General features: G+C 46.9%; 1 protein-coding gene across 2 annotated transcripts in view; it reads left to right on the top strand.

The window, feature by feature from the left end:
• Nucleotides 1-18,377, top strand: part of fbxl6 (F-box and leucine rich repeat protein 6) — a 28,531-nt gene extending 10,154 nt beyond the window's left edge. For both annotated transcript variants that reach the window (XM_033041222.1, XM_033041230.1), the window contains exons 3-10: nt 1,463-1,621; nt 2,397-2,460; nt 5,237-5,368; nt 8,011-8,118; nt 9,951-10,064; nt 10,595-10,826; nt 13,872-14,112; nt 15,367-18,377. In XM_033041222.1, the coding sequence (XP_032897113.1) occupies nt 1,463-1,621; nt 2,397-2,460; nt 5,237-5,368; nt 8,011-8,118; nt 9,951-10,064; nt 10,595-10,826; nt 13,872-14,112; nt 15,367-15,556 (1,240 nt within the window). In that variant the 3' untranslated portion in view covers nt 15,557-18,377. The remainder of the gene's footprint in view (nt 1-1,462; nt 1,622-2,396; nt 2,461-5,236; nt 5,369-8,010; nt 8,119-9,950; nt 10,065-10,594; nt 10,827-13,871; nt 14,113-15,366) is intronic.
• Nucleotides 18,378-19,150: the final 773 nt, after the last annotated feature.

Below are 19,150 nucleotides of genomic sequence, written 5' to 3'. Positions count from 1 at the left end.
GTTTATAATTATTAATTGTTCTTTGTCTCTTTACATCATCGTCTATATCTCTTGTTTCCCTTATCCCTAACCTGTCTGAAGAAGGGTCTCGACCCGAAACGTCATCCATTCCTTCTCTCCAGAGATGCTGCCTGTCCCGCTGAGTTACTCCAGCTTTTTGTGTCTATCTTCAGTTTAAACCAGCATCTGCAGTTCCTTCCTACACACTCAACATTACATTTCGTTTTTGTATTTCAATCCTCTTGACATAAATGCTAGCGTTGAATTTGCCTTCCTTACTACCGATTCGACTCGCAAGTGAACTTTTTGGGAGTCCTGCACCAGCACTCCCAAGTCCCTTTGCACCTCTGATTTCTGGATCCTATCCCACCAATCGTTCCATCCCCTCCCCATCCCACCAATCATCTCCTCCCCAATCCCACAAACCACCCCATCCCACTGACTACCTGATCCTACTGACCATTCTTTCCTTCTCCCACCGACCACCCCATCTCATCAACCATTCCCTCCCCCTCTCCCATGGGGGAATCCGCCAATATCTTTCCGGTTTGCTGGTTGGTTGGTGTTCAGTTCGGAGAAAGGATGGGGGGGGGGGGATGGTCGATGGGAAAGGGAAAGGGAATGGCCTGGGATAGGGAGAGGGGTCGGGATGGTCGATGGGATGGATGGGTGAGGGGTATGGTTGGTGGGATAGGGTGAGGGGATGGTTGGTGGGATAAGGGACGAGTGAGGGAATGGGGTTGGTGCACATAAGGTCGGAAGGGATAAGAGTAGAATTAGGCCATTTGGCCCTTCAAGTCTACTCCTCCATTCAATAATGGCTGATCCATCTCTCCCTCTCCTAACCCCATTCTCTTGCCGTCTACCCATTACCTCTGACACCTGTACTAATCAAGAATCTATATATCTTCCCCTTACAAATATCCATTGATATCCATCTATCAATTTCTGCCTTAAAAATATTCTCTGATTTGGTCTCTACAGCCTTCTGTGGCAAAGAATTCCACAGATCCACCACCCTCTGACTAAAGGGATTCCTCCTCATCTCCTTCCTAAAAGAACATCCTTTAATTCTGAGGCCGTGACCTCTAGTCCTAGACTTCCCCACTATGGAAACATCCTCTAATCATTCAAGGAAACATCCATTCTAAGCCTTTCACTGGGATTGGAGGAGGGAATGATTGGTGGAATGGGGGAGGGGGAGGGAGAGAATTGTCGGTGGGATCGGGTGGTCTGTGGGACGGAGGGGGGATGAGGAGAGGGGGGTGGTCATTTGGATAGGGAGAGGGGATGATTGGTGTGATAAGGGGAGGGCGGTAGAACGGTTGTTGGGGGAGGGGGGGGGGGGCGTGATGGTGGGATCGGGGGAGAGGATAATCGATCTCACTCCGCCAGACAGTTACAGACCAGGCGTTCTGCCTACACGCGTTGTGATTTGACCTTGTCCCGTATCTTTGAGCAGAATGGCTCGAGTGTGTCGCCTGTGGAACGGAGCTGCTGAGAACGGCAAACTCTGGCGCAGGGTCACCATCTCCCATTGCTGGGTCAATCCTGCAAAGAAACTCCAGCCTCCGGTTCAGAGAAAAATCCAAAACACCTTAAACTGGCTGACGGACAACAGGTTAGTATGGCGAGGGAGTCTGACGGTGTCAACAGTGGGGTTGTAGCGTTTGGTGGATGGGTGGGGGGGGGGGGGGGGTTGTATGGTAGTTTTACGAGGGCTGGCGGTACTGAGGGGTGCAGGCATAGCTTCAGTTGTACCGCACTCTTGAAGCAAAATTACAGAGAGGTTCGTAACACAAGTAGATTGAGTGGTAAAGAAGGCTTGTGGTTTATAGCAAGTCAGTGAACTCACCACGCGTCTTCTGGATGTGGGAGGAAACCGGAGCACATGGAGGAGACCCACATTGTCGCAAGTAGAACATGCAAACTCCACACCGACAGTCCTGGTGGTCGGGATTGAACCCGCGTTGCTGGAACTGTGAGGCAGCAGCTCAGTTAGCTGTTCCTTTGTCCTGCCTTATTCAGCAACCAGAGAGGTGTTGGATGGGCAGACCCGGTTTTAAACCTCCCTGTTCTCCCATCAAACACCCACCTCCTCTGCATGTTTGATCAACTCACCCACCCTCTCCTGCCCCGGCCTGCTTCACTTCCCCAGGTCGATGTGGGGTATTTTTGGATTAGAGGAGTGGAGGTTTGCGATTCATCCCTGAGTTGATAGGAAACCTTTGGTGAAATGACTTTAGGCAGCTATTGGCTCTGAATTCAGGGGTTGCAAGCTCCAGCAGAGAATTGTTGCTCTCCTGCTTGCGCACCTTTAAACTGGAGGTGGGAAGCTGAGGGAGGAAAGGCAGCAGCTGATTTAACCTCCATTCAATGTGTTTCCCCTTACGCAGGTTTTCACAGCTCCAAGAGTTCTCCATCTGTCACTGGAGCAATCTAGTGAGCTACACCATGAAGGTAAGATCGATACTCAAGGGCTTATCCGTCACTCCGCTGTAATTTAGTTTACATTCTATCCCAAAGTCATTTAAATTACCGCTGTATCAGTCTGGAGCTGCCCTCTTGTATTTTTCTCTTTGCACTGCCTGTTATGCGTGTTTGACTTGATTGTACTCGTGTATAGCAGTGTAATGCACTAGTTCCAAAACTCTTTGTATTTAAGCTACATACAGTGCCCTCCATAATGTTTGGGACAAAGACCCGTCATTTATTTATTTCTCTCTTTGCTCCACAGTTTGAGATTTGTAATAGAAAAAAAAATCACATACAGTGCACATTGTCAGATTTTAATAGAGGTCATTTTTATACATTTTGGTTTCACAATTACAGCAGTGTTTATACATTGCCCCCCCCCATTTCAGGGCACCATAATGTTTGGGACACATGGCTTCACAGGTTTTTGGAATTGCTCAGGTGTGTTTAAATGCCTCATTAATGCAGGTATAAGAGAGCTCTCAGCACCTAGTCTTTTCTCAAGTCTTTCCATCACCTTTGGAAATTTTTATTGCTGTTTATCAACATGAGGACCAAAGTTGTGCCAATGAAAGTCAAAGAAGCCATTATGAGACTGAGAACCTAGAATAAAACTGTTAGAGACATCAGCCAAACCTTAGGCTTACCAAAATCAACTGTTTGGAACATCATTAAGAAGAAAGAGAGCACTGATGAGCTCACTAATCACAAAGGGACTGGCAGGCCAAGGAAGACCTCCACAGCTGATGACAGAAGAATTCTCTCTATAATAAAGAAAAATGCCTAAACACCTGTCCGACAGATCAGAAACACTCTTCAAGAACCAAGTGTGGATTTGTCAATGACCACTGTCTGCAGAAGATTTCATGAACAGAAATACAGAGGCTACACTGCAGGATGCAAACCACTGGTGAGCCACAAAAATAGGATGGCCAGGTTACAGTTTGCCAAGAAGTACTTAAAAGAGCAACCACAGTTCTGGAAAAAGATCTTGTGGACAGATGAGATGAAGATTAACTTATATCAGAGTGATGGCAAGAGCAAAGTATGGAGGAGAGAAGGAACTGCCCAAGATCCAAAGCATACCACTTCATCTGTGAAACACGGTGGTGGGGGTGTTATGGCCTGGGCATGTATGGCTGCTGAAGGTACTGGCTCACTTATCTTCATTGATGATACAACTGCTGATGGTAGTAGCATAATGAATTCTGAAATGTATAGACACATCCTATCTGCTCAAGTTCAAACAAATACCTAAAAACTCATTGGCCGGCGGTTCATTCTACAGCAAGACAATGATCCCAAACATACTGTTGAAGCAACAAAGGAGTTTTTCAAAGCAAAAAAATGGTAAATTCTTGAGTGGCCAAGTTAATCACCCGATCTGAACCCAATTGAGCATGCCTTTTATATGCTGAAGCGAAAACTGTAGGGAACTGTCCCCCAAAATAAGCATAAGCTAAAGATGGCTGCAATACAGGCCTGGCAGACCATCACCAGAGAAGACGCCCAACAACTGGCGATGTCCATGAATCGCAGACTTCAAGCAGTCATTGCATGCAAAGGATATGTAACAAAATACTAAACATGACTACTTTCATTTACATGACATTGCATGTGTCCCAAACATTATGGTGCCCTGAAATAGGGGGACTGTGTATAAACACAGCTGTAATTTCTACATGGTGAAACCAAAATGTATAAAAATGGCCTTTATTAAAATCTGACAATGTGCACTTTAACCACATGTAATTTTTTTCTATTATAAATCTCAAATTGTGGAGTACAGAGGCAAATAAATAAATGATGGGTCTTTGTCCCAAACATTATGGAGGGCACTGTATGTTATTGATATTGTTTATTATTGTCACGTGTACTGGGATACAGTGAAAATCTTTGCGTACTATCCAATCAAAGCCATATGTTAGTACAACAGGTAGTGCAAAGGGAAAAGTCCGGGAGTGCAGAATATAGTGTTGCAGCTAGTGTTACAGTGCATGTGGTGGTTGTAACTTGTGCCCGGAGGATGCTGATGTTGACTGGGAAATTCATTAGGACACTGCAGCAGTGGTGGGACAATGATGTACGGGGAAGCTTTACACTGCAGTACCTCATTTTAGCATGCTTGACACATCAGAAAAGTGAGAGCTTTACCATTGCTCAGTGAATACTGAATTCCGTCTGCCTCGTTCTTTACTTGATCTGCAACAGACATTGCTCGGGTAGTTTACACACTAACGGCAGACCTTCCTCTCTCTGACTTTGATATTCTACTTCTGACGTAGTTCATTTAGCATGCAAACAACACAGGTGACCATTTGGCCTATTAAGTTTATGCTACCTCTCTGTCGAGCAATCCCATCCACTCTGCTTGAAAAGTATTTTACCTTGAGTATCCCTCTTGATAGTACTGAGCAATGAGTTGTAGATTGTAACTACTCTTAAGTTTAATGCTCATGTACCCCTGCATCTTTAGCCCATCACTTTGAATCAATGTCCTTTTTGTTCGTGAATGGGAACAGCACCTCCCCTTGTATCGTACTTATAACAACCATGAACCTGTGCACCACTTACATTTCCTCCCATTGTTTTGTTCCAAGGAGAGAAAGGACAGTTTAACCCTGCCACTGAACTCTCTCCCTCATCCGTTTGAGTGAAACATTTGCTGCATTTTGATTCTGACTGATTTTAGGAACAGTGTCGGGTGTTGCTATATTCCACTGTTTTTACAATGTCAGTACTATGGTTCATCTCTCTGCAGGTCATCACTAAGTCCTGTCCTCAATTAGTCTCCTTGCGACTGACCAACTGCAATGGCGTGACATCCGATGTCTTTGAGTCGTTGGCCATGCATTCCCGGAAGCTGGAGAGTTTAAATCTACAGCATTCAGTGGTAAGAGGACTACTTGTGTGTTGTTGCCTCATGGGTTGTGTAAGTAGCCTTTTAATTGTTGCACAATTGTACCAATTTGAACCCAAAGTTAAGTTTAGTCAGTCTATATTGCCCAGGCTGAAAATAATCCGATCACTTGTCCCATTGATTTCTAATTAATGATTCAAGTCTCTCTTGGGGCGGCACAGTGGCGCAGCTGTCAGAGCTCGGTTTGATCTTTACTTTGGGTGCTGTCTGTAGAGTTTGCACATTCTCCCTGTGACTGCGTGGCCTTCCTCCGAATGATTCGGTTTCCTCCCACATCACAAAGACGTGCGGGTATTTAGATTAATTGGCCTCTGCAAACTGGCTGTAGTGTGCAGGGAGTGGATGAGAAAATGGGATAACAGAGAACTATTGTGAATGGGTGATCAATGGTTGGTGTGGACTTGTTGGGCTGAAGGGCCTGTTTCTGTGCATTTTTACCAATTGTTTTGCATTATCTGGCCAATTATTTTTATTTGTGCTTGCTTGGAGTATTGACCTAGCATCCCGGTGATCTCATTCCATACTTCCATTAGTGTCCTGGGATGAATCGCAGGTCCTATAGATCTATCCATTGGAATGTGCTTCACTTGTCAACATCTGCCCTGACAATCCCCTTAAGATTTTATATGAAGACACAAGAAACATGGATGCTGAAATCTTAAGTTCCTGCAGCAGTTTGTTTTTTACTTTGGATCTTGTGTATTGGAATAAATTCTTCTAAATTCCAACATAAATCCAAACCTCTGTTGAAAGGGCAACCCTCTCATCTCTGGTTAATCTCCTTTGAACTGCGCCCAATGCTACAGTATTATTTTTCAGGAAAGAAGACCAAGACTGTATAGTGCAATCCTGGTGTCCTCCTTGCCATCATTGCTCTCCAGATATGTGGTGGAAGATAAAGCAGGGAATAATGCCTTCTCTGGTGCATTATGGATTTAAATTTTACACTCTGACTTGCAGCCATCCAGTGTATCCCTTCGTACCTACTTTCTCTCCTTCCCACTCTTTCAGTCTGAAGAAGGGTTCCAACGGTCAACGTTGTTTATATATTTCCCTCCATAGATGCTGCTTGACCCGCTGAGTTCTTCCAGCAGGTTGCTCTTTGCTCCAGTGTATCTGTTGAGGGAAAAGTAAGAGTTTCCAAAACAGCGAGTGATATATTTTTCTGAACCAAGAACAGAACATGTCAAAGGAGGCTAATTGGGCCATTGAGTTTTCAGCTCTTGGAGCTATTCCACCCGTCCACTACTACCTTGTATGCCATCTACACCATCCTGCTTATCCTGTCGCCTTACCTACACCAGGGGTAATTTACAGTGGCCAATTGAGCGAGCAACCTGCACATCTTGGGAACGTGGGAGTAAACCAGAGCACCCGGGGGAAACCCACATGGTTACAGAGAGGATCTGCAAACTCCACACAAACAGCACCTGAGGTTGGGATAGAATATGGCACATGCGTTGTTGGACCTGTGATGCAGAGGAACTCTCTGGTGCGCCACTATACAGCCTAAAGAGAGAAGAGTTAAAGGCCAGATCTTTTTGATGAAACATTATCAACATCAAGTGTCATATTAATTAATAGACAATAGGTGCAGGAGTAGGCCATTCGGCCCTTTGAGTCAGCACCGCCATTCAATGTGATCATGGCTGATCATCCACAATCAGTACCCCGTTCCTGCCTTCTCCCCATATCCCTTGACTCCGCAATCTTTAAGAGCCCCATCTAACTCTCTTGAAAGTATCCAGAGAACAACCCTCTGAGGCAGAGAATTCCACAGACTCACAACTCTCTGTGTGAAAAAGTGTTTCCTCGTCTCCGTTCTAAATGGCTTACCCCTTATTTTTAAACTGTGGCCCCTGGTTCTGGATACCCCCAACGTCGGGAACATTTGCTGTCTCTAGCGTGTCCAAATCCTTAATAATCTTATGTTTCAATACGATTCCCTCTCATCCTTCTGCAATAAAATACGATACCCTCTCATCCTTCAGAGCAATAGAATTCTTACCATTTGCAACTTTACAAGCCCATTAACACAAAAACACCACAAATAAATATACAATAATCAAAATTACAATAAAATATCAGTAATCCAAGGTAACCAGACCACAAAAGTGCAAACCTAATTACATGGTGCAACCTAAGCATAGTCTATAATAGTTTGGTGCTGAGATAGGATTGTGCAGGATGGTTCATGAGACTGCTGTTTGCTGGGAAGAAGCAGTGCTTTAATCTGGAGGTCATAGTTCTCAGATTCCTGTACCAACTTCCCAGTGGTAGCAGTGAGATAAGAGCATGGCCAGGTTGGTGTGGGTCTTTGATATTAGCTGCCATCTTGAGGCACTTCCTCCTGTAGATCCCTTCTGTGATGGGTAGGTCAGCACTGGTGATGAACTACATTAACTCTGTTTTACTCTCCCATCAATGTTGCCTGACTTGCTGAATATTTCCAGCACTTTGTTTCTGTTTCAGATATCCAGCATCTGCGGTTTTCTTTGTTCTTTGATAGTTTGTTGCTATGATTATAGAGTTATCAAAGCAAAATATATTGAATTAGTCATGAGCTAAATGGTTGATCAGGTTTTGATGTGGTTACCTCTGCCCCTACTCTGCAGGTCGATGTAGCAGCTGTTGTTGGTTTCCTTGAGACAGCGGGTTCGAACCTCAAACAGCTTTGTGTGACGTATAACAGCCGTCTCCACAACATCTTCAATGCCATCGTGGTAAGGTACCTCGTGGTCGAGGAGCGGGGGGTAATCGGGCATAGTTGTAGGCTCTTGTGAGACGGAAGGGGTGATGTTCTAGGCTGGGTAACTCTTATTTGATCTGCAGTGGCATAAGTAGTTTTTATGATTTCTGTTCTGACATCTCCTGGATCAGCCTTATTTACATTAATTATGTAATGAATAGTTTGGTTGGTTAGTTAGCTTGATGAATATTTGCGATTTAAAAATATAAATATTTTACGCCATTTTATACATCACTTTCTTAACTGCCTTTGGGTCAAAGAAACCCTGCAGGATCAGAGATGGTTGGATGGACCAATATTGTGAGGATGTAGTTTAGTTTTATGTCGGAAGGAACTGGTTTAAACCAAAGATTCACAAAAAGCTGTAGTAACTCAGCGGGTCAGACAGCATCTCTGGGGAAAAGGAAGAGGTAATGTTTTGGGTCGAGACCCTTCAGTTTAGATTTAGTTTAGTTTAGATATGCAGCGTGGAAACATCCCCTTCAGTCCACCGAGTCCCCGCGAACATCGATCACCCATTCACACTAGTTCGATGTTATCCCACTTTCATATCCTACACAAAAGATAAACACAAAAAGCTGGAGTAACTCAGCGGGACAGGCAGCATCTCTGCCGAGAAGAAATGGGTGACGTTTTGGGTCGAGACCCTTCTTCACACTCCCTGCACACTAAAAGCAATTTACAGAAGTCAATTGACCTACAAACGTCCACGCCTTTGGAATGTGGGAGGAGACCGGAGCACCCGGAGTGAACTCACGCGGTCACAGGGAGTACTTACAAACTACGTACAGACAGCACCCGTAGTCAGGATCGAACCCGCTTCTCTGATACTGTGAGGCAGTAACTCCACCGCTGCGCCACTGTCCTGCCCTCTAGTTAGTTAAACAAAACATATTGGATCCTGTGATTCATCAATGTACAGTACAAAAACAGATGTTTATGTTGCAGCATCCTACAGCACAGAAATGGGCCCTGCCGCCCAACTTGTCCATGACACCCAAGCTGCCCATATATGCGAGTCCTATTTGACCCATGTCTTTCTAAACCTTTCGTGTCTTTGCACCTGTCCAAATGTCCTTAAATATTATTATTGCACCTACATAACACATTGGTCATTGAACTTGTATCCAGTTCCTCGTGTGAACGGATGGTCGACGTGACTCGGTGGGCAGAAGGCCCTGTTTCCATGCTGTATCTTTCAATCAATCAATGATTAGACTACAGAATATTTGATTGTTCTCTGTAGGGCAAGGAATGTGCAGAGGAAGCATAGGTGGTAAAAAAGTACAGGGTTGAAGTTAGTTAACAGCTATCCTGATGCCTGTTGCAGGAAGATTGTTCCCGATGTTGGGGAAGTCCAGGACAAGGGGTCACAGTTTAAGGATAAAGGGGAAATCCTTTAGGACCGAGATGAGAAAAACATTTTTCACACAGAGAGTGGTAAATCTCTGGAACTCTGCCACAGAAAGTAGTTGAGTCCAGTTCATTGGCTATATTTAAGAGGGAGTTAGATGTGGCCCTTGTGGCTAAAGGGATCAGGGGGTATGGAGAGAAGGCAGGTACAGGATACTGAGTTGGATGATCAGCCATGATCATATTGAATGGCGGTGCAGGCTCGAAGGGCCGAATGGCCTACTCCTGCACCTATTTTCTATGTTTCTATGTTTCTATGTTGTATTTGACATTTATAAGTAGATGGTTGATATTTGGTCCTCTTTGGTCTGAGAACAGGCGGCAAGGCAGCATCAGAGGCAGCGTAGACTTTCCTTGTGCAGTCACACACTTTCTCTCTGCCCCTGTCCCCAGGCTGGCTACTGTACTGAACTTCGGCTACTGGAGGTCAACACTGAAATCAAGCAGACCAACCCCTACTTCCAGTTCTGTATTGAGATGCTGCAGGCAGGCTGCCCCAAACTGCAGGTAACTAGTTACTGGGTGGCGGAGAGGGGGTGATGGGGAGTGAGAGAGGGCGAGGGGGGGGATGGACAGAGGGGAGGGGGGGGGGGGAGGAGAGTAGGAGATGGTGAGATGGGGTTGAAAGCAAGGTGGAGTGAAGAGGGCGAGGAGGGGAATGGCGAGTGAGAAGAGGGGGTGGGAGGGGAGAGAGCGGGATGGGAGGGGGGAGAGAGGGAGGTAGATGATGATGGGGTGAGATAACGGGTGGGAGAGAGTAAGATGAGTTTGTAAGGGGGAGGGGCATCGATCCAAGTCACAGTCATACAGCATGGAAACAGACCATTCAGCCCATCACATCTGTGCTGACCGATGGACACCCTTCCGTATTAATCCCATTTTCCAGCACTTAGCTGTGGCATTTTACACTTCGTCTGAAGCCTTTCACCGAGCCTCCTTGCTGTGCTCACCGTCTCAGCTTGTCTCTCTGCCTTGCTCAGCAGCACCCTGTCCCTTTCACTGCTCCCAGCCCCTACTAACAGCATCATTTGGTGCAGGTGCTGCGACTGCTGAATCTGACCTGGTTCCCGAAGGCTTGCACCATGATCGTCTCGCCCGAAGTCGGATTCTCGGAGCTGGAGGAGTTGTGCCTGGCCACTTCCTCCTTCTCACTGGTCACGGACGAAGTTCTGGTGAAACTGCTCCACCTGTCCTCCAGGCTGCGCACTTTGGACCTGAGGGGCTGTTACCGGATCACATCAGCGGGGTTACAGCTCCTGCCCTGTCAAGGTAGGGAGATCTTTCTCTCCACCTACTATGTCATGTGATTCCTCTGTCCGGGTGTTTGTACGTGATTAGAGAGTTTATAAGATCATCAGAAATAGAAGCAGAAACATTGAATTCTCCAAAGTTAGGTAACTAATCAACAACCGTCCCCGCCCCACCACACCCCCTCTTTTTATCTATTATTGAGCCGGAAAGAGTGCAGAGAAGCTTTAAGGGGATGTTGCCAGGATTTGAGGGTCTGAGCTATAGGGAGAGGTTGGGCAGGCCAGAACTGTATTCCTTGGAACGCAGGAGGATGAAAGGGATATTTAGACCATGAGAGGAATAGATAGGGTAGATGCATCGAGACTCTTACCCATAGTAAGGGAATAAAGAACCAGAGGACATAGGTTTTTGTTGAGAGGGGAAAGATTTAATAGGAATCTAATGGGCAACCTTTCCACACAGGTTAGTGGGTATATGGAAAGAGCTGCCAGAGGAGGTAGTTGAGGCAGAACCTACAACATTTAAAATACATTTGGACTAGTAAATCGAGAAAGGTTTAGAGGGATATGGGCCAAACGTGGGCAGGTGGGACTAATGTAGATGGGGCACCTTGGTCTGTGGGCAAGCCGGGCCGGAAGGCCTGTTTCGTGTTGTTTGATTCTCTGACTAAGTGTGAGGCGTTGCACTTTGTGAGGTCAATTGTAAGGGGAAAGTAAACATTTAATGGCAGGAATCTCTGGGTGCATTAAAGTACAGAGGCATTGTGGATTCAAGTCCATAGCTCTCTGAAAGTGGCAACACAAACAAATACAATAGTGAAGAAGGCTCATGGCATGCTTGCCTTGATAGGTCAGGGCATTCAATATCAGACTCGGATACCTGTGTTCCAGTTTGTAAAATTTTCATTAGGCTGCATTTGGAGTATAGTGTGCAATTCTGGTCACACTATTGATGGAAAGATCTGGAGGGTTTGGTCTGGGTGTAGAAGGCGTTTTCCTGAATGAAAGCTGGATTAAGGCGTATTAGTTACAGGGAGAGGTTGGACAGACTTGGATTGTTTTCTATGGAATGGCAGAGGTTAAGAGGAGATCTAATGGAAGTGTATGAAATTTTGAGAGGCAGAGGTAAACTTGACAATCGGAAGCTTTTCCCCACGGTGAAAATATCAAAGACTAAAGGGCATGGGTTTAATGTGAGATGGGCAAAGCTTAAAGGAGATGTGCAGGGTGGGTTTTTTTTAACATAAAGGGTGGTGACAGCTGCCAATATGCTGTCAGGGGTCGTGGTGGAGGCTGGTTACATAGTAGCGTTTGAGGCTTTTGGATAGGCACGAGATGTGCTGGAAGTGTTCGGATGACGGTCGGGTTCAGATCGGTTAATGGCTGCATACTGGTCAGGAAGGGACCAGAAGATACACAAAATTGCTGGGGAAACTCAGCGTGTGCAGCAGCATCTATGGAGCGAAGGAAATAGGCGACGTTTCGGGCCGAAACCCTTCTTCAGACTGATGGGGGGTGGGGGGGGGGGAAAGAAAGAAGGAAAAGGGGAGGAGGAGGAGCCCGAGGGCGGGCGGATGGGAGGGTGGGAGGAGACAGCTAGAGGGTTAAGGAAGGGGAGGAGACAGCAAGGGCTAGCCAAATTGGGAGAATTCAATGTTAATGCCATAAGGACGCAAGGTCCCCAGACGGAATATGAGGTGCTGTTCCTCCAATTTCCGCTGTTGCTCACTCTGGCAATGGAGGAGACCCAGGACAGAGAGGTCGGATTGGGAATGGGAGGGGGAGTTGAAGTGCTGAGCCACCGGGAGGTCAGGTAGGTTATTGCGGACTGAGCGGAGGTGTTCGGCGAAACGATCGCCCAACCTACGCTTGGTCTCACCGATGTAAATCAGCTGACATCTAGAGCAGCGGATGCAGTAGATGAGGTTGGAGGAGATACAGGTGAACCTTTGTCGCACCTGGAACGACTGCTTGGGACCTTGAATGGAGTCGAGGGGGGAGGTGAAGGGACAGGTGTTGCATTTCTTGCGGTTGCAACGGAAAGTGCCCGGGGAGGGGGTGGTGCGGGAGGGAAGGGAAGAATTGACGAGGGAGTTGCGGAGGGAGCGGTCTTTGCAGAAGGCAGACATGGGGGGAGATGGGAAGATGTGGCGAGTGGTGGGGTCACGTTGGAGGTGGCGGAAATGGCGGAGGATTATGTGTTGTATTTGCCGGCTGGTGGGGTGAAAGGTGAGGACCAGAGGGACTCTGCCCTTGTTGCGTGTGCGGGGATGGGGAGAGAGAGCAGTGTTACGGGGTATGGATGAGACCCTGGTGTGAGCCTCATCTATGGTGGCGGAGGGGAATCCCCGTTCCCTGAAGAACGAGGACATTTCCGATGCCCTGGTATGAAATGTCTCATCCTGGGAACAGATGCGGCGTAGGCGGAGGAATTGGGAGTAGGGGATGGAGTCTTTACAGGGGGCAGGGTGGGAAGACGTGTAGTCCAGATAGCCATGTGAGTCAGTGGGTTTGTAATGTATGTCGGTCAGGAGTCTGTCCCCTGCGATGGAGATGGTGAGGTCAAGGAATGGTAGGGAAGTGTCGGAAATCGTCCAGGTGTATTGGAGTGCCGGATGGAAGTTGGTGGTGAAGTGGATGAAGTCAGTCAGTTGTGTGTGGGTGCAGGAGGTGGCACCAAAGCAGTTGTCAATGTAACGGAGGTAGAGGTCGGGGATGGGGCCCTGGTACGTCTCGAACAAGGATTGTTCAACGTACCCGACAAAGAGGCAGGCGTAGCTGGGGCCCGAAGAGATTGTTTTCCTCTCCACAGTCACAGAGCATGTTGTTTATAGCCGCTGTTCTAGTGCTGAGAAAGCAGTAGCAGAATTAAATGCCCCGATTTCCCCTTCTCCCACCTTTGCAACCTTTGTGCAAATCTAAAGCTTGGCAGACAGATCTTTATTCTGTAATTTTGATTGAACAGAATCGAGTAGCCGTGTTATCCCCCCCTCCCCCCCCCCCCCCCCCCCCATGCCGTTCCTAATTGCTTTCTTATGAAACCCTCTGCTTGTTCCCACACCAGATCTTGTGCGGTTGTTCCTGGGCCTTTACTGCAGCACCACCACGCTGCTGTTGGCCAAGCAGGGTTCTGAGCAGATGGCACTGAAGTGGAAACACTCGTTGGAAGAGCTGGATCTCACTGGTCAGTGCTACAAAGAGAAGGACCTTGAGTTGGCCATGGGAATCCTGGCGGGGCCTGAGGGGAATTTCGTCTTACGCTCTCTCAACCTGGCTGGGACCAAGGTCACCCTGGATGCAATCAGGTATTCATCTTCATCCATGTGGTAGTCACCTCGAGCCCGAGTGTGAAAGACCATACACCACACACCCACACAGCATGGGACCAGGCTCTTTGGCTCAACTTGCCCATGTTGACCAAGAAACCCCATCTATGCTTGCCCCACCTGCCTGCATTTGGCCCATATCACTTTAAACCTTTCCTATCCATATACTTGTCCAAATGTCTTTTAAATGTTGTTATAGTACCTGTTTCAACTGTCTCCTCTGGCTGCTTGTTCCATATACCCTCCACCCTCGGCTTCCTATTACATCTTTCTCTTTTCACCTTAAACCTATGTCCTCTGTGTCTTGACTTCACTACTTTTGGGGAAAAAGTCGTGCATTCACCCTATCTGATCCAATTATGATCATTTATGCCACTATAAGATCACCACTCAGCCTCCTGCACTCCAAGGAATAATGTCCTAGCTCGCCCAACCTCTCCCTATAGCTCAGGCCCTTGAGTCTTGACAACATTCTCGTAAATCTTCTCTGCACTCTTTCCAGTTTCACACCCTTCCTATAGCAGGGTGACCAAAAGTAAACACAATTCTCCAAATGTGGCCTAACAAACGTCTTGTACAAGTGTACCATGACATCCCAACTTCTTTGCCTTCAAGGCCAATGTACCGAAAACCGCCTTGACCACCCTATCTAAATGTGACATCACTTTCAATGAACTATGTACCTCCACTCCAAGATCCCTCTGCTCTCCAACACTCCCTAGGGTATTTCTGTTCACTGTAAAGATCCTGCCCTGGTTTGACTTCCCAAAGTGCAATGCCTCATGTGGAAGATCAGCCATGATCACATTGAATGGTGGTGCTGGCTCGGGGCCGAATGGCCTACTCCTGCACCTATTGTCTATTGTCATGTTAATGCAGATAAATGCATTCAACATCTGCATTAAACTCCATTAATCATTCCTCAGCCCACTTGCCCAACTGACCAAGATCCTGTTGTAATTTTAGATAACCATCTTCACTATCTGATTTGATTTCAATTATCTGATCTGATTGGATCTTTTCACCTTTTCTCAGTACATATGACAATAATAAACCTAAACTTTGACCCGTCTTTCTGTACAGAGGCTGTGCAGGTAGAGCCTTCTGTTAGCAGCTGCCCAGTGCCATAATTCCCTCGGGAAACAGCCAACGTATTTTTCCCCGGTTGTTGTTGCATTTGCAATAGGGATTAACATCTGCTTTCCTTTCTCTGCTCTCCCCTCCGTCCTTCAGGGTGGTAGTAAGCAGCAGCCCTGCCCTCAGCTACCTGAACTTGACGTCCTGCCGCTGCCTGCCCCGCGGGCTGAAGAGGATCTACCGGGGCCGAGATGAAATCTCCCAGTTTGTCAACTGCTTACTGAGCGGCGGAGGAGGACAGCAGCTCACTGGCGATCGGCGGCCGCAGGGGAAGTGCGTCAAGTAAGAATCCCGCTCGCATGAGACCAACGACGGCTAGAGTCGACGGGTAGTGTGTCAGCCTCACCTCCACAAACAAATCCCATGTGTCCAACTCGTTCCGTAAAGTTCAGAGCACAATCGATAAATAAAGCAAAAACCGTATCAACTGCACTGCAGGCCAAGCTCCGTGTTCTAGGTTGACCTCAGAGGTACTCTGTGCAGGTCAAAGCTGATTTGGACTGCAGTCAATGGAATTTAGTGTTCCGGTCACCAATCGTCCTGAGGTTTACCCCATCACCTTCAAAAGAACATGGATCGCCAGCCGACATCTGTGGCAGGCTGGAGCACGGGACCAGCCTGCAGTATAAGGTGTCTTGTGCGGAGGCTGGGGACATATTGCAAGGTGGCCACAGCCATTAGAGGACGCCTAGGGCAGGCCATGATCTGGTCTGAGCTGTTGACGGGCTTCCCTGAGACAACCTGAGTGCATTGGCTGGTGGAGTGAAAGTGATAGATGTTCTTAGACCAGGAATTGTCTCTGAATGTAAACAAAGTCCCATCTGTGGAGGTGTGCATTGTTATGGTGTGTTTTCAAAGGGCTTGCTCTGGGCACTCATCCCGAGTTTAGTGCCTTAAGCGTCTTCCACTTTAGTGGTGCACAGTAGTGCAGTCGGGAGAACTGCTGCCTCACTGCGCCGGAGACCCAGGTTTGGTCCTGTGCTCGGGTGATGTTAGTTGTGGAGTCTGCTCGTTCTCTCCGGATTTTCATCCGGGTGCCCCAGTTATATCCCTGATCCCAAAGACGTGCAGGTCTGAGTTAATTGGCCCTCTGTAAATTTCCTACGTGTGTAGGGAGTGGATGCACAAGAGGGATAATGTGGAACGAGTGTCAAAAGGCCGATGGATGGTTGGCATGGATTTGGTGGACCGAAGGGCCTGTTTCCATACTTTATCATATTCAATTGATTCATTTTCTGTACATTTCTCCTAGCTGTGCACCGTACAACATTATCTCCACTGTCCAAGGTGCAGAAAGAGTCTTAGTTTTATTTCCTTGTGAGGAACTTTGGACATTCCCTTTTTCTGTTCACTTTCACTGTTGCCTTTTTACGTGGTGTGTGTGGTGCCACAGGTAGTGTGGTTTTATATTTCCTGGTGCTCTGGATCATCTGCTTGGACAGTGATTGGGAACCTGGACACGAGGGGAATTGAGAGGCAGTGGTTCTAAATCAAACTTGCCCTTATTGTTGACTTAATCAACCGATGGATGGAAAATCACGTTATTTAGAGTGTCGCTGATGGGAGACATTGGCTCCATTTCTCTCGCCACCGAGGCAGCTGGCTGCTTCCTCCGGCATTTGCTGATTGGATGCTGCGTTGTATCCATGACTAATTTTGCCTGACGCCCAGTGGAAAGCAGAGGAATAACGGCATCTGCAGGACTCCTCTGATTTCAGGAGCTCTTCATTCAGTCAGTGTTTGGTGGGAGGTTCTCTCAACAGACATTCAGAGGATGCAAGGCCTGGCCAGGTCTCCAAAGCAGATTTTAAAATCATTGTACCTGGATGTGTACCAGCGAGTAGTTGACATTGCGTACAACAACCCCCCACCTGATATTCCCATGACATGTTTCAGATTTTGATCAGCTGGGTGCATGAAATGTTTCCTTGTACAAGCTGTCAGGGGCCACTTACTTTTTGACGCGGGGCTATTGCTACCGGTAACAGAGTAAAGATGGTCTTCTACTTGCCTTGCTTTTTTCTGTCGGTGCACTCTGAGTGATTGTAAAGTTACTGGTGGAGGGGGTAGCTGAGGCAAGACCATGACACCCAGACCCTGCTCGCTGGTCTGTCCACGGGTAGGGGAACAGGCAGCGCTGCAGTCTCTTCACCTCTTCCCTCCCCTGAGGGGGGAGTCCCAGATCACGGTGCTGTTCAACTTCTATACCCCAGGTTCCAACAGCAATACATTGTGTCACTGGTCTCATTCGGAGACCACTTTAATTAGGAACGTGCAAAGTGCTGCAGTAAGTCAACTGGCCCGGCCGCATCTCTGGAAAACATGGATATGTGACATTTCAGGTTGGGATCCTTCTTCAGTTTGAAGGGCCCGACCCGAAACATCGTCTGTCGATTCTCTCCAAATATGCTGCCTGACCCGCTGAATTGTCCCTACTCAACATTCCAGCACCTGCAGTTCCTTGTCTCAATTAGAAGCTTATTCCTTTCCTATCGGTACAAAGTGATGACTGCCTTTCCACATTGAGAATGGATAAAACATTGGTGACTTGTGAATATGTAAATCATGGTGCATTATAGAAAATATGGATTTATAATTGTTATGCTGTAAACTATGGGGGCTATTGCCAGCTTTCAATCTCAGGAAAAGGTTGCTTTCTCAGCCGGAACCAAGCCTCAACCAACTGAGCAGCCTGGGTGCTGCATTGGATTCTCTGCAGTGATTGCTGAGCTTAGCCAGGCCAGGCCCAACCTTGCATTGAAGGCAGAGTGAGCCCAGCTGGAAATCCTCCTGCTGCTGTACAGCAACCTGACCAGGGACACCCCCTGCAGTTCACTCACTGTTTTACAGTGCGAGTTATCTTCCCAGCAAAGGGTCTTCCATTTGGGGGAATTAGTGGTGGGTGTTTTAGGGTGGAGGAGGGGACGGGCAGGAACATTTGGGACTGTGTTGCAGCAGCTGATAAACCAGTAACCGCTGCCTCTGCTAACTGGCAAATGCTTCTATTTTATGAAAATGTTTTTTTATCTCCTATCGATTGTGATTGTAGAAATAAATAACTGGGATAAAATATTAATAATAATAATAAAATATTTGGAAAACCTAAAGGTTTCATTCTGTCTTCTGTTACTAAAGTGGATTAAATTTAGCACACCATTTTTGTTTAGTTTGTCACGTGTCACAGTAGAAAGTTTTTTATGTTATGTGCTATCCAGTCAGCAGAAAGACTATACATGAATACAATCAAGCTGTCCACAGTGTACAGATACGGGATAATGGGAATAACATTTTTTAGTCCAAGATAAACTCCAGTAAATTCTGATGAAAGATATTCTGAGGGTCTCCAATGAGGTAGATGGTAGCTCAGAACCACTCTCTAGTTGGTGATAGGATGGTTCAATTGCCTGATAACAGCTGGGAAGAAACTGTCTTTAAATCTGGAGGTGTGTGTTGTCATACTTCTGTACTTTATGCCTGATGGAAGAGGGGAGAACAGGGAATGTCCAGAGTGAGACTCATCCTTGATTATGCTGGTTGCCTTGACGAGGCAGTGTGAAGTATAGATGGAGTTAAAGGATGAAACTATTCCCAAACCATGCCATGATGGATCCTGATAAAATGTTTTCTGCAGCACATCTGTAGAAGTTGGTCAGAGTTGTTTGGGACATGGGGACCATTCAGACTTCACCACTCGTCACTATCGTATCTACCTTCCCACCTCCACTGGCCGCATGTTCCAGGCACTAGCCACCATCTGTATAAACCTTCCTCTCTCACCTTAAAGATATGCACCATTTAAAAAAAAAATATACTTCCATCAGGTCTCTCCCCAAGCTCTGGTCTTCCAGAGAAAACAATCTGTCTGCCCAAACTCTTTTTG

The sequence above is a fragment of the Amblyraja radiata genome, chromosome 2, assembly GCF_010909765.2.
Source record: "Amblyraja radiata isolate CabotCenter1 chromosome 2, sAmbRad1.1.pri, whole genome shotgun sequence".
Taxonomy (NCBI): domain Eukaryota; kingdom Metazoa; phylum Chordata; class Chondrichthyes; order Rajiformes; family Rajidae; genus Amblyraja; species Amblyraja radiata.
This window is presented reverse-complemented; position numbering and strand designations above follow the sequence as displayed.